Raw genomic sequence first — 12,932 nt, forward strand, 5'->3', positions numbered from 1 at the left:
GAATGTTATGCATGTACAAACTATTGTACTTACTGTTGAATGTAAAACATTAATCCAATAAAGAAATTAAAAAAAAAAAAAAAGAAAGAACTACTGGCTCTCTTGTAGCTTTTTCTGCGGGTTTGAAATGACACCATTTCCTTCGGATCATTTCCGTCCACACCCAGCACCCGCTCGGGGCCATAAAAGCCAGCAGAGGAAGCGATCTCGAGATACCTGAAGAGCCCAGTCGCAGGCTGCCGGCATCCACCGGTTGTCTAGATCACGTGGGACGGACACACGTGACCGGCTCCGTGTCCAATATGGCGGCCCCCATTGGTCGCAGACTTCTCCGCATTCTCGCGTTGCTGGGGCTCGTCTGGGAGGTTTTGGGCAAAGTCGGCGTGGGGTGAGTCCAGCTCCCGGGGGTGCAGGGCCTGGGTGGCGGGTGTCCCGCTCGGGTCACAGCCCTTCTGACTCGCTGTCATCCCGTCCTTCCCCCCCTTCCCGCAGGCCCTCCCGCGACGACGACATACTGCTGCCCTATGCTCACCGGCACGCGCGTTCCGCCGGGGACGGCGCCCGGGTGCACGCTGCCCTCCGCGAGCACGAGAGCTGGCCGGCGACCCCCGGCGCCCGCGGCCCGACCGTGCACACCTTCGTGTCATACTTCGGGGACCGCGTGGCGACCGGCCACCTGACGCGGGCAGGCCACCCCCTGCGCACCTTCTCGGTGCTGGAGCCCGGCGGGCCCGGCGGCTGCGCGGCCCGGCGCCGCGTCACGGTGGAGGACACGGCGCGAGTGGTTGGCTGCAGCGTCGCGCAGAACGGCGGCTTCTTCCGCATGACGACCGGAGAGTGTCTGGGGGACGTGGTGAGCCACGGCCGGCGGGTCAGCAGCGCCGGGGGGCTGCGCAACGCGGGCTTCGGGGTCCGCCGCGACGGGACCTTGGTCACCGGGTAAGGAGGCGGGGGGGTCCGGGGACTGGCGTGGGGGGGGCTGGGATTTGAGTTCTGGCCATGCCTGTGTTCGGGGCACTTGTCACAGCCGAGCCTCCGTTTTCACTTGTGCAGGATGGGCTCGTAATACCTACCTACCTCTTTGATTCTTCTCTCTCTCTTTCCTTTTTAAATTTTTCTTTATTTATTATAAATTTGAGAAGGAAGGGAAAATAGAAAGGGAGAGAGACACTTGCAACCTTCCCCCTTGCATGTAGGGACTGGGGTCTTGAACCCCGGTCCTTGCTCGCTGTACTGTGTGCACTTAACCAGGTGCATCACGCCTGGCCGACCTGTCTTTCTCTCTCGCTCTTTTAATATTTATTTATTCCCTTTTGTTGCCCTTTTTTTTTTTTATTGTTGTTGATGATGTCGTCGTTGTTGGATAGAACAGAAAAATGGAGAGAGGAGGGGAAGACAGGGGGAAAGACAGACACCTGCAGACCTCCTTCACCGCCTGTGAAGCGACTCCCCTGCAGGTGGGGAGCCGGGGGCTCGAACCAGCATCCTTCTGTGGGTCTTTGTGCTTTGCGCCAAGTGCGCTTAACCCGATGCACTACCACCCGAGTCCCTGGAGTCTCTCTCTTTCTGTCTTCCTTCTTCCCTTATGAGAGACCACAGCATTAAAGCTTCCTTAAGTGCAGTGGGGAGCAGGCTTGAACCTGGGTTGCTCACATGGCAAAGCAGCTCACAACGAAAGTGAGCTATTTCACCAACTGGGGATGATAGTATTGATTCCACCATCTGGTGTGTTGTAGCACTTCTCACTTTGTGTCAGGCAGTGCTGCACAGACCCTGAAACAATGAACAATACTAAACTCGAGTCTTTCTCTTAACTGGCCACACCTATTACTAATGATAATAAGGGGGAGGGGACAGGGAGAGCATTAATTGTGATTGCTTGTATGTATATAGCAAAAGCATTCGGTGGTGAGACGATTATAAGTGTGGACTGTAGAGAAGATGATCAGAGAGCAGGGGTAGATTAGCATAAGGGTTATGCAAACAGGCTGTCATGCCTGAGGCTTTGAAGTCCCAGGTTCAATCCCTGGCACCACCATAAGCCAAGCAGTACTTTGGTAAAAAAAAAAAAAAAAAATCAGAAAGGTGATCTGAGTCAGAAAGTGTGGTAGATCAGGGTCAGAAGGAACAGTGAGTTCTAGCTACTTAAGGCTCTGAGATGCCCCTCCCTTCATGAAAGGATGGGTAAGAGGCTGACCTTGAAGATTTAAAAACTTGCTCTAGAGCATTCAAAATAGCTCACTTGGACAATGTCCTTGTTTTTCATGCACAAAACTCAGGTTCAAACCCTGCCTTCACCACTAAAGGAAGCTTTGGTGTCTTTTTCTCTGTCTCTTTTTTTTTTTTAATTTTTATTTATTCCCTTTTGTTGCCCTTGTTTTATTGTTGTAGTTATCATTGTTGTTGATGTCGTTGTTGTTGGATAGGACAGAGAGAAATAGAGAGGCGGGGAAGGCAAAGAGGGGGGAGAAAGACACTTGCAGAACTGCTTCACCGCCTGTGAAGTGACTCCCCTGAAGGTGGGGAGCCGGGAGCTCGAACGGGGATCTTTATTCGAGTCCTTGTGCTTTGCCCCACGTGTGCTTAATCTGCTGCGTTACCGCCAGATTTTTTTTTTTTTTTTTTTTTTACCAGAGCACTTCAGCTCTGTTTATGGTAGTGCTGGGGATTGAATCTGGGACCTTGTAGCCTCAGGCTACATAACCATTAGGCTACCTACCCCCACCCTTTCTCTGTCTTTTGTGTCTCTCTGAGAAACTTGGCCTCAAGTAGTGAATGACAAAGGAAAAAAAGTTTAGGGCTGGGGAAACTGCATACTGGTTATGTAAAAGTCCCTCATGCCTGAGGCTCTGAGATTCCAGGTTCAATCCCAGAGCACCAGTGTTAGAGTTGAGCAGGCCCTAGTCTTTCTGTGTCTTTCTCTATATATCTCTCATTAAAATAAAAGAATAAAAATATTATTTAAGAAAAGTTTACGGACTTCCCTGAGGTGTGGCCATGGAATAACTGGGACCAAATCACCTCCTCCCAAAACAACAAATAAATACAAGAAGAGGCCCAACTGACATCATAATCTACAGCCTAAAGTTCTGCAGCCTCAGGTGGGTGCGGTTAGAGCAGAAAGGGGCGCCGGCTAAAAAACCGCAAAGTCAAATCAGGGCTTTGGGCTGCCTGGGCGCTGCGCTTCGTGCCATTTTGGCGATTTCACTTTAAGCGCAGCAAGCAAGTAACATTGTTCCTAGTGCCGGAAAAAAAGAGACAGGGGCTTAAGACCTCTCAGTCTTGACTCAGGGGAGTTTAGCACTCAGGCGGTAGCACAGCGGGTTAAGTGCACATGGCGCAAAAAGCGCAAGGACCGGTGTAAGGATCCTGGTTTGAGTCCCTGGCTCCCCAGGGGAGTCGCTTCACAATTGGTAGGGCAGGTCTGCAGGTATCTGTCTTTCCCCCTCTCTGTTTTCCCCCTTCTCTCTCCATTTCTGTCTGTCCTACCCAATTACAACAATAAAAGAACAAGGGCAACAAAAGGGAATGTGTGTGTGTGTGTGTGTGTGTGAGTCTGTGTGTGTGTGAGTGTGTGTGTGTGTGTGTGTGTGAGTGAGTGTGTGTGTATGTGTGAGGTATATGAAGAGGAGGACAAAGACCCAGAGTCCATTTTCAGAGCAATTTTAGCTGAGAACTTCCCTCACTTTGGAAACCATCAGAACATTCTCATCCAAGAGACAGTATGATCACCCAGATTTATAAATACAAAAAGACCAACACCAAGGCACATTGTTGTAAAACTATTAAAAATCAATGACAAGGAAAAAAATTGCTGGCTGCTAGGGAAAGGAAAGAAGTTACATACAAAGGCAGAGCTTTAAGACTTTCATCTTTACAAATTTATAAGATTTCTCTTTACAAACTCTAGAGGCCAGGAGAGAGTGGAATGGCATATTCAGAGTTCCAAAGGAGAGGGAATTCCAGCCACAAATATTGTATCCTGCAAAATTATCCTTCAAATATGAGGACGAAATAAAGGTTTTCTCAAATATCTAAAAACTAAAGGAATTTGCCACAATCAACCCCACCTTACAAGAACTACTGAGCCAAGTCCCACAAGAAAGGAGGAAGCAAAGGAACACGTTTCAAACACCAAGTTGCAAATGCTGCCACTATGTTAACCTGACACACCTGGACAACTTCACCAATGTAGCCTGGAACCCCACCTCTCCAGAACCCCACCCCAGTAGATAGGGACAGGCTGGGAGTATAGATCAGCCTGTCAATGCCCATGTCCATAGGAGAAGCAACTACAGAAGCCAGGCCTCCCACCCCATAATGACCTTGTGTCCATGCTCCCAGAGAGATAAAGAATAGGAAAGCTTCCAGTGGAGGGAGTGGGATATAGAACTCTGGTGGTGGGAAATGTGTGGAATTTCACCCCCCTTATTCTATAGTTTTGTCGATACTTTCTATTTTACAAATAAAGGAAAACATTTAAAAAGAAGTTTGCTAACTGTGGCCTATGACTGAGACCAAACTGAGACAGGCAGAGCAGAAGCCGGATTCCCGTTAAAAGACTTGGAAGGGGGAGTCAGGCAGTAGTCCAGCGGGTTAAGCACATGTGGTTTGAAGAGCAAGGACCAGTGTAAGGACCCTGTTTCAAGCCCCTGGCTCCCCACCTGCAGGGGAGTCGCTTCACAGGCGGTGAAGCAGGTCTGCAGGTGTCTGTCTTTCTCTCCCCCTCTGTCTTCCTCTCCTCTCCATTTCTCTCTCTGTCCTATCTAACAATGACATCAATAATAACTACAACAACAATGAAAAACAAGGGCAACAAAAGGGAAAATAAATAAATATAAAAAAGAATAAAACTTAAAAAAAAAAAAGACTTGGAAGGCATCAAGGGAGTTTGGTTCTGGTGACAGCCTGGGAGGTTGAGGGCCACAGGTCAAATTGAGGTCTGTTTGGGTTTGTTTCTATTAAATGAAGTGTAGGGTGAGACCCCTAAAATGTCAACAGGCAGGTTTCTGGAGCAGGAGGAAAAATTTCAAGGGAAGGGGAACCCCACTACCCACCCGCCCCTGCTAGTATGTGAAGGCCACCTTCCCTGTGTCCAGGTACCTGTCGGAAGAGGAGGTGCTGGACACTGAGAATCCCTTTGTGCATTTGCTGAGTGGGGTGGTGTGGCTGATTCGCAATGGAAGTGTCTACATCAACGAGAGCCTGGCCATGGAGAGCGATGAGACTCAGGAGACCGGTGAGTTGAGGGGAGGGGTGGGGCAGGGAGGGCAGCTCTCCTGAGCACCAGGGCTGACAGAGGGAGGGCTAGTCTGAAGCCTTCCAGCAAGTAACTACTGTTGGCACTGGGAGTGGGGACAGGTAGGTCCTTGTTCTCGTGAAACACACAAGGGAGGAACTTAATCTGATATGCTGATAAAATGTGGCAGGGACTAAGCTGGGACGGTGTTATGGATCCACTTCAGCCTCACTGAGCTTAGACATGCAGAACATCTACCCCCCTCTACACCCCCAACTGTATTTAAATGACCCCCCAGGGTGATTCTGATACATACTCCAACTTGAGAGTCATAATAGAACAGGGAAGAGAGAGACAGGACACTGATCCTAGTGTGGAAACAGGCTATTTTAGTCTGAGAAATCAGGGTGACTTCACTGAGAAGGTGACCTTGATTAGAAGGAACACACCATAGGAAATGCTGGGGGAAGTGCCAGCCAGCCAGAGGGAACAGAAAATAGTGAGGGGCTGGGAGGCCGCCCATGGAGGTGAGAGAGGAGGAGCAGATGAGGTGGTCAGGCCAGGCCTTGTCAAGGTGCTTGGTTTTCTTCTCACTGTGAAAGCACTGGAGGCTTACCCCTGAGGGTCCGTGTCACTTCCTTCACACTTAAGAAAAAGCTGACTGGGAAGAGACAGAGGGAGGCAAGAAGAGGTTGCACAGCTCGGGCCAATGGGCAGAGAGTGGGGTTGGGCCGGCGGGAAGCAGTGAGCAGAGAGAGCCCTGGAGACCGCTGGCAGGTCTCATTGGTCAGTCACGCTGCTTCTCCTCCAGGCTCCTTCACCAAGTTTGTGAACGTGCTGTCGGCCAGGACGGCTCTGGGCCACGACCGAGAGGGGCAGTTGGTGCTCTTCCAAGTGGACGGGCAGACGGAGCATCGGGGGTGAGTTGTGTGTGTGTGTGTGGCGGGGGGGGAGTAAGGCCCGATCCCTGGAACTCCAGCCTACCTTCAAACCCACCAGAGGGCCCCTGGAGAAGTCTACACCCTTCTGTTCCCGCCTCCCCATGGATGAAGGTCCTTCTGTCTGTCTGCCCCATTTCCAACAGCTCATGCACCATGAACTTGCTCCCAGTCTCCCCACTTCAGCCTCCCCCGCCTCCTGAGCCCCAGTTGGGATTTTTATTATTTATGTATTTTACCTTTTGTTGCCCTTGTGTTTTATTGTTGTTGTTGTTGTTGATGATGTTGTCATTGTTAGATAGAACAGAGAGAAATGGGGGGGGAGAAAAAGACAGACACCTGCAGACCTGCTTTACCTCCTGTGAAGTGACTCCCCTGCAGGTGGGGAGCTGGGGGCTCAAACCGGGATCCTTACAGCGGTCCTTGCGCTTCATGCAATGTGCACTTACCCCGCTGCACTACCACCCAACTCCCCACTGTCAAATTCTTAATGTCCAATTAAATAAGGAAAGGGAAAACTGTAAGAACTTTCCCTGTGCTCTTCTGTGCAGCCTCAACCTGTGGGAGATGGCGGATTTCCTGCTGAAGCAGGGCGTGATCAACGCCATCAACCTGGATGGAGGGGGCTCTGCCACCTTCGTGCTCAACGGCTCCCTGGCCAGCTACCCGTCAGACCACTGGTAAGCAGCTGGGAGTGAGAGTCCACTGAGCAGACACTAGTGCCTGCTTTGTGCCGGGCGCTGGGGATTCAAAAGTGGCAGGCAGAGAGCCCAGACCCTCTCAGAGGACATACAGAGCAGCCCGCCACGTCCCAGCCAGCAGAGCGAGCTGATCAGTCAAGACAGTCCTTCCCCAAGGAGGATGAGCTGAGATGCCAGTGGCGAGGAGGTTGCTCTCTTGGCAGAGAGGACAGACAGTATGTACAAAGACCCAGGGGCAGGGAGATAGTTTGGAGTTAAGCATAGGACTTTGTTGTTTGAGGCCCCAGGTTCAATCTCTCACCACTGCCACATGCCAGAGTCAGTGCTCTGGTCTTTTTTCTCTTGTGGTCTGTCAAAAAATCTTGAAAAAGAAAAATGGGGGAGGGGGGCTGGGCAGTAATGCACCAGGTTAAACACATAGTACGAAGCGCAAGGACCAGTGTAAGTATCCCGGCTCCTCACCTGCAGTGGGGTCACGTCACAAGTGGTGAAGCAGGTCTGCAGGTGTCTATCTTTCTCTCCCTCTATCTCCCCATTCTCTCAGTTTCTCTCTGTCCTACCTAATAAAATGGGGGGGGGAGGGAATGGCCATTAGAAGCGGTGAATTTGTAGTGCCAGCACTGAGTCCCAGCAACTGGAGGCAATAAATAAATAAATAAATAAGAGTGGGGGGGGCAGATGATGGTGCACCTGGTTAAGTGCTCACATCACAGTGTGCAAAGACCCGGGTTCAAGCCCCTAGTCCCCACCTGCAAGAGGAAGCTTCCCAAGTGGTGAAGCTGGGCTACAGGTGTCTCTCTGTCTCTCTCCCTGTCTCCCTGTTCCTCTCAATTTCTGTCTGTCCTATCTAATAAGAATAGAAAGGGAGTGGGGGGAAATGAACATTGTGAACAGTGGGTTTGTAGTGCAGGCACCAATCCCAGTGATAAACCCTGGTGACAATAAGTAAAGTGGTTTTTCGCAGAGAAGGGACTATGGAGGGAGAGACACTTCGCCAGGCCTGAGGGGGGCAGGGAGGACTGAGCATTGTGTAACCCTGAGCCCCACTTTGCCCTCCGTGTCCCTGAAGCCAAGACAGCATGTGGCGCTGTCCCCGCCAAGTGTCCACCGTGGTGTGTGTGCACGAGCCCCGCTGCCAGCCCCCTGACTGCAACAGCCACGGGACCTGTGAAGGGGGGCTCTGCCGGTGCACGGGGAGTTTCTGGAGGGGCCCCGCCTGTGACGAGCTAGACTGCGGCCCCTCCAACTGCAGTGGCCATGGGCTGTGCACCGAGGGTAAGTGAGTGGGGGCCGGGCTGGGCGGCCATGCTGGGGCTCCCACTGGCGCAGCCCGACCCTCACACGGCATCTTCTCGTTTGGGCAGCCGGCTGTCACTGTGAGGCTGGATGGACCGGTTCAAACTGCAGCGAAGGTACGTGTCCTCCCGGCCTCGGCCCTGCCGCCACGGCCTCCCAACCTCACTTCAGTGCCGTGTGCTCAGAGGGCTAGAAAGCTGGATTAGGGAGAGTCGGACAGTAGCGCAGTGGGTTAAGCACATGTGGCGCAAAGCAGAAGGATCCCGGTTCGAGCCTCTGGCTCCCCACCTGCAGGGGAGCCGCTTCACAGGCGGTGAAGCAGGTCTGCAGGTGTCTGTCTTTCTCTCCTCCTCTCTGTCTTCCCCTCCTCTCTCCATTTCTCTCTGTCCTATCTAACAATGACATAAATAACAATAATAATAACTACAACAACAATAAAAGCAAGGCAACAAAAGGGGAAATATATATATATATATATATATATATGAAGCTGGATTAAGGCAGAGAGTAGCTCCCATTCTTGAAGAAAAAAAATCTATGAATAAAATGAACTGTTTATCTCATCAACCTGACCCAGGGCCCGTACATGTCTATTCATAGCACAGCACAGGAGCCTGTGTGGCCCTGAGTCCCTGTCAGTCTGAGCTCACAGTTCTCGGTCACAGCTGGGAACATTGCAGGCTGCGCTCATTTCAGGACCACTCCCCCTTATGTGGCAGGGCAGGGTGACCCAGCCTCCCTTTGGAGAGTGGGGCAGTCTCTACCGTTGCTGCTTTATGGCAGGGCCAAGGTCCTGGGAAGGTCCGAAGGAAGGCTTATGATGACGTTCCTGATGGAAGTGATCTGGAATGGTGGAGAGAGGGATCCATTAGACATCTAGGCCCATCATATTTGTGTGGGAATCCTAGACCGGGCCATCTTTCAAGGCCTGCTCTGGGCTGACAGCTCCCTTCCTGGCCACACGCTCCACGGGGTCCTCTGTGCTGGGATATGTTGGGGAGGGGAAGGGCCAGAGTTTGTGAAGACACTACCTCTTCCCATCCCCCCTCCCTTGCCCCCACCAGTATGCACCAATCACACCTTCGGGAAGGACTGTGCCCAGAAGTGCCTGTGTCAGAACGGAGCTGCCTGTGACCCCATCCGGGGTACCTGCTCCTGCCCCCCCGGCTTCACTGGAGACACCTGTGCCCAGGGTAAGGGGGAGCCCGGGAGCACGTGGGGGCTGGGGGGGGGGTATGGCAGTCCGCTGACTCTGGCCCCTCTCTGCAGAGTGTCCCCTTGGCTGGCACGGCCCTAGTTGCCGGCAGCCTTGCTCCTGTGAGCACCAGTGTCCCTGTGACCCTCGCACAGGTAACTGCAGCCTCTCAGGGGCACCCGCCCTGAACAGCTTGCTCTCCCAAGGTATGTCTCCACCCACATCCCAGCCCCCCAGCCCCGCCCCCAGGGACTTTGGGGCCAGGCCTCTTCCTCCTGAGCCCTGAGCTCTCCCGCTTCACTTTCTTTCAGTGAAGCAGTGTCTGCGGCCCCCCGAGGGTACCCTGCGGACAGGAGAGCTCTCCCTTCTCCCGGGGTAGGTGCTTATGGGGGGCAGGGCCTCCACTTTGTTGGAGGTGTGCTCAAATCCTCCAAGTATCTGTGAGGCCGGATTCACCCCGTGGAATAACTTGAGCTCTGCACCCCCAGGCTCAGCTGGCTGGCCCTCACGCTGTCCTTGGTCTTCCTCCTGCTGCTCAGTTTGGTGGCCAACGTGTGCTTGGTCTTGGGCTTGAGAGCTGAGCGCCGGCGACACCTGGATGGCGACTACGTCTACCACCCACTACAGGAGATGAACGGGGACCTCCTGGCCGGGGACAAGGAACAGACGGCCAGCGCCCGCAGCCCCTTCAAGGACTGAGGCCCCGCCACCCACACGGCCCATTCTGACGATTGGGCCTGGTGTGGTCTGGCCCCAGTAGGGGAATGTCCTCTGAGAGGCCATGTGGCGGACAGCCCTGGGCCTCAGCCAAGCTTCTAATGACACAGTGCCTCTGCCCCTGCCTGGGTCTGGGCCCTCACCTGGCGACCTGCTGTGGCTGTAGCCAGTACCGTTCTGGCAATACCAAGCCTGCCTGCACCTGCTGCCTGCAAGGCCTGTCCCGGGACCCGCCACACTGCCAAAGGGCCTCCAGCCTCCTGGGATTGGTACCACGGCAACTGAGAATGAAGCTTCCCAGGACGGAGTCTGTCCCCCCTCCAGGGGTGTGGTGGTTTAGAGATGACAGCCATGTCTGGGACCTTTTCCTGTAGACCTCATCACTGAGTTTGCCTGCTAGAATTCTGTTTCCTGGCCTGGGAAGGGCCTAGAAGGGACAGGATGCAATCATGTTTACAAGCTACCCCTCCCTCTCTCTACCCTCCCGCCCTCCCTTTTTCTGTTGCGTGGGCTTGCTGCTCCAGGGCTGGCCTTTTGTGATAGAAAAGGGAGAGGGCTGGTGAAATAGCTCACTTGGGTAGTGTGACACAAGTTTGAGTCTGGTCCCCACCGCAGTCAGTGCTGCGGTGCCTGACTGTGTCTGTGTCTCTCTTGCCTCTATCTGAAAATAAGAAAAGAAGGAAGAAGAAGAGACAGCACAGCACTGCAGCTTCTGCCAGTGGCACAGTACTCCCGTGTGCGGTCCTAGGATCCCAGCTGGAACCTGGGTCCTATTCCTGTCAAAGCAGGTACCCTCCCACATGAACTGTCTCACCAGTCCCAGTGTTTACAAGCTTTCTGCCTTATCAATCTGAAATTAATGAGAATTTTTCTACCATTTGAATAATAAATTGATATAATAAAAACCCCATGTTGTTTAAGACTTCCTGGTTTATTTAATGAGAGGGGGGTGACCTGTACTATATGTGGTGCTGGGGATTGAACCTGGGGCCTCAGGTTTGCAAGGCTTGTGTGCGAACTATTGAGCTGCTCCAAATATACTCCAGAGTCACCACTGGGGCTTGGTTCCTGCACAATGACCACTATTTCAGCCCTTCTCTATATATATATTTATTTTCCCTTTTTTTTTTTTGCCCTTTTTTATTGTTGTAGTTGTTGTTATTGATGTCGTTGGGTAGGACAGAGAAATGGAGAGGAGGGGAAGACAGGGTGAGAGAAAGACAGACACCTGCAGACCTGCTTCACTGCTTGTGAAGCGACTCCCCTGCAGGTGGGGAGCAGGGAGTTCGAACCAGGATCCTTATGCCAGTCCTTGAGCTTGCACCATGTGCACTTAACCCCGCTGCCCAACTCCCCTCTTTCATTTTTTTAAAGTATTTTTTAAAAGATTTTATTTATTAATGAGAAAGACAGGAGGAGAGAAAGAACCAGGCATCACTCTGGTACATGTGCTGCTGGGGATTGAACTCAGGACCTCATGCTTAAGAGTCCAATGCTTTATCCATTGTGCCACCTCCCAGACCACTCTTTTCTGACAAAGACAGAAACATATGGAAAGAAAAGGAGCTATCTGCAGGACTTCCCCACCACTTGTAAAGCTTCTTCCTCTCAGGTGGACACCGCCACTTGAACCCTGGCCTTTGCACATGCTAACAGGTGCATTCCCACCTGGCCCTCACATTCCCAGGTCTTAGTCACTCTCCTTGACACACTCTCCTTGACACGTAAACAAGCTCACATGTTCCTCCAGGGACCAGTGTTACAACTCCACCCGCAAGTATCATTTGTATCTTCCTTTCTGTGCAGAGCTGCCCCAGGTCTAGTACAGACTTTGGACTAGTCCTGAGACACAGTTCCCCAGCCTCGCTGCAGATCTGAGTGACTGAGATTATTTGCAGACTTGCAGACCCACTGGATCTGAATCTCAGGCAGGGAGTGTCCAGAATGGATAGGGAGCCCGCCTCCACTGGGAAAGGGGCCATGCAAACACTTGTTCCGCAGGCTCGGGCTTCCTAGGGAGGCATCTCAATCTCTCATCCTTCGCCATGTGAGCAGCTGAGGGAGTTTGAGTCCTGAACACTGGGGCAGGAACAGACCCAGGGTCAGAGGGAGCACAGCCACTGCAGAAATGCTCCCTGGTTTGCAGACGACACAGCACTGAGAGTCCATGGATTTTTTTTTTTTAATCTTAAGGAAATTAATGTTTCATATGAAATAGATCTTCACACAAGAGAAGCCAGAATGTCACTCATCCATGCAGCACCTGAAGCCGAACCAGAAGCCTCAGGCATGCCAGTCTGAAGCTCTGCTAGTTAAGCTATTACTCTAACCAGCTGTGACTTTATTTTTTTTTAACCAGAGCCATTGCTCTGTATTAAAGTGGTGCCAGGCATTGAACCTGGAACCACAGAGCCTCAGGCCAGGAAGTCAGTTGTATAAACCTCTATGCTGTCTCCCCAAACCAACCTTGTCTCTTTGACTTGCTCCAGCCTTTCCCAGATTCTGCCCAAACTTCTACAACAGCTGCCAATGCCCTGTGCCTCTATGCCACTCCCCTGGGGAAAGGCTGGTCCCAGAGGCAGCTTGGGGCCACAGGGAGCCAAGAAAGTCCTGCCCAGGTCCCAGGAGACCTCCCAGAGGGGATTCTGCCAGACAGACAGACGTCAGCAGTGACCCACAGCTCAGCGCTGCGCCCTGCCGGCCTGCCCCAGGGAGCTCTGTCTTTCTCAACACCTCGGCCACACCCACCAACAGCTGACTGCCCCCCCCAGAGCCCTTGGGGACATGGCAGGGCTACGTGGCTGCTGTGCCCATGAGGAAAGCTGTGCTTCCTTTCCCTGGACCAG

The 12,932-nt window shown here is 52.5% G+C and overlaps 1 protein-coding gene across 2 annotated transcripts; it reads left to right on the top strand.

Moving 5' to 3' along the window:
- The first annotated feature begins 267 nt into the window (after window positions 1–267).
- NAGPA (N-acetylglucosamine-1-phosphodiester alpha-N-acetylglucosaminidase) lies at window positions 268–11,008 on the top strand. 2 transcript variants are annotated; one of them, XM_007522008.3, is made up of 11 exons: window positions 268–388; window positions 493–939; window positions 5,100–5,239; window positions 6,051–6,159; window positions 6,729–6,857; window positions 7,948–8,153; window positions 8,243–8,290; window positions 9,239–9,367; window positions 9,444–9,575; window positions 9,681–9,744; window positions 9,858–11,008. In XM_007522008.3, the coding sequence occupies exons 1-11, from the start codon at window positions 303–305 to the stop codon at window positions 10,066–10,068; spliced, it is 1,701 nt and encodes a 566-aa protein (XP_007522070.2). In that variant the 5' UTR covers window positions 268–302; the 3' UTR covers window positions 10,069–11,008. The 2 variants fall into 2 exon arrangements, with proteins under 2 accessions (XP_007522070.2, XP_060028414.1); XM_060172431.1 differs by lacking the exon at window positions 9,681–9,744 and having other exon boundaries at window positions 9,858–10,074.
- The last annotated feature ends 1,924 nt before the right edge of the window (window positions 11,009–12,932 follow it).

The sequence above is a fragment of the Erinaceus europaeus genome, chromosome 15 (genome assembly GCF_950295315.1).
Source record: "Erinaceus europaeus chromosome 15, mEriEur2.1, whole genome shotgun sequence".
NCBI classification, from domain to species: Eukaryota; Metazoa; Chordata; class Mammalia; order Eulipotyphla; family Erinaceidae; genus Erinaceus; species Erinaceus europaeus.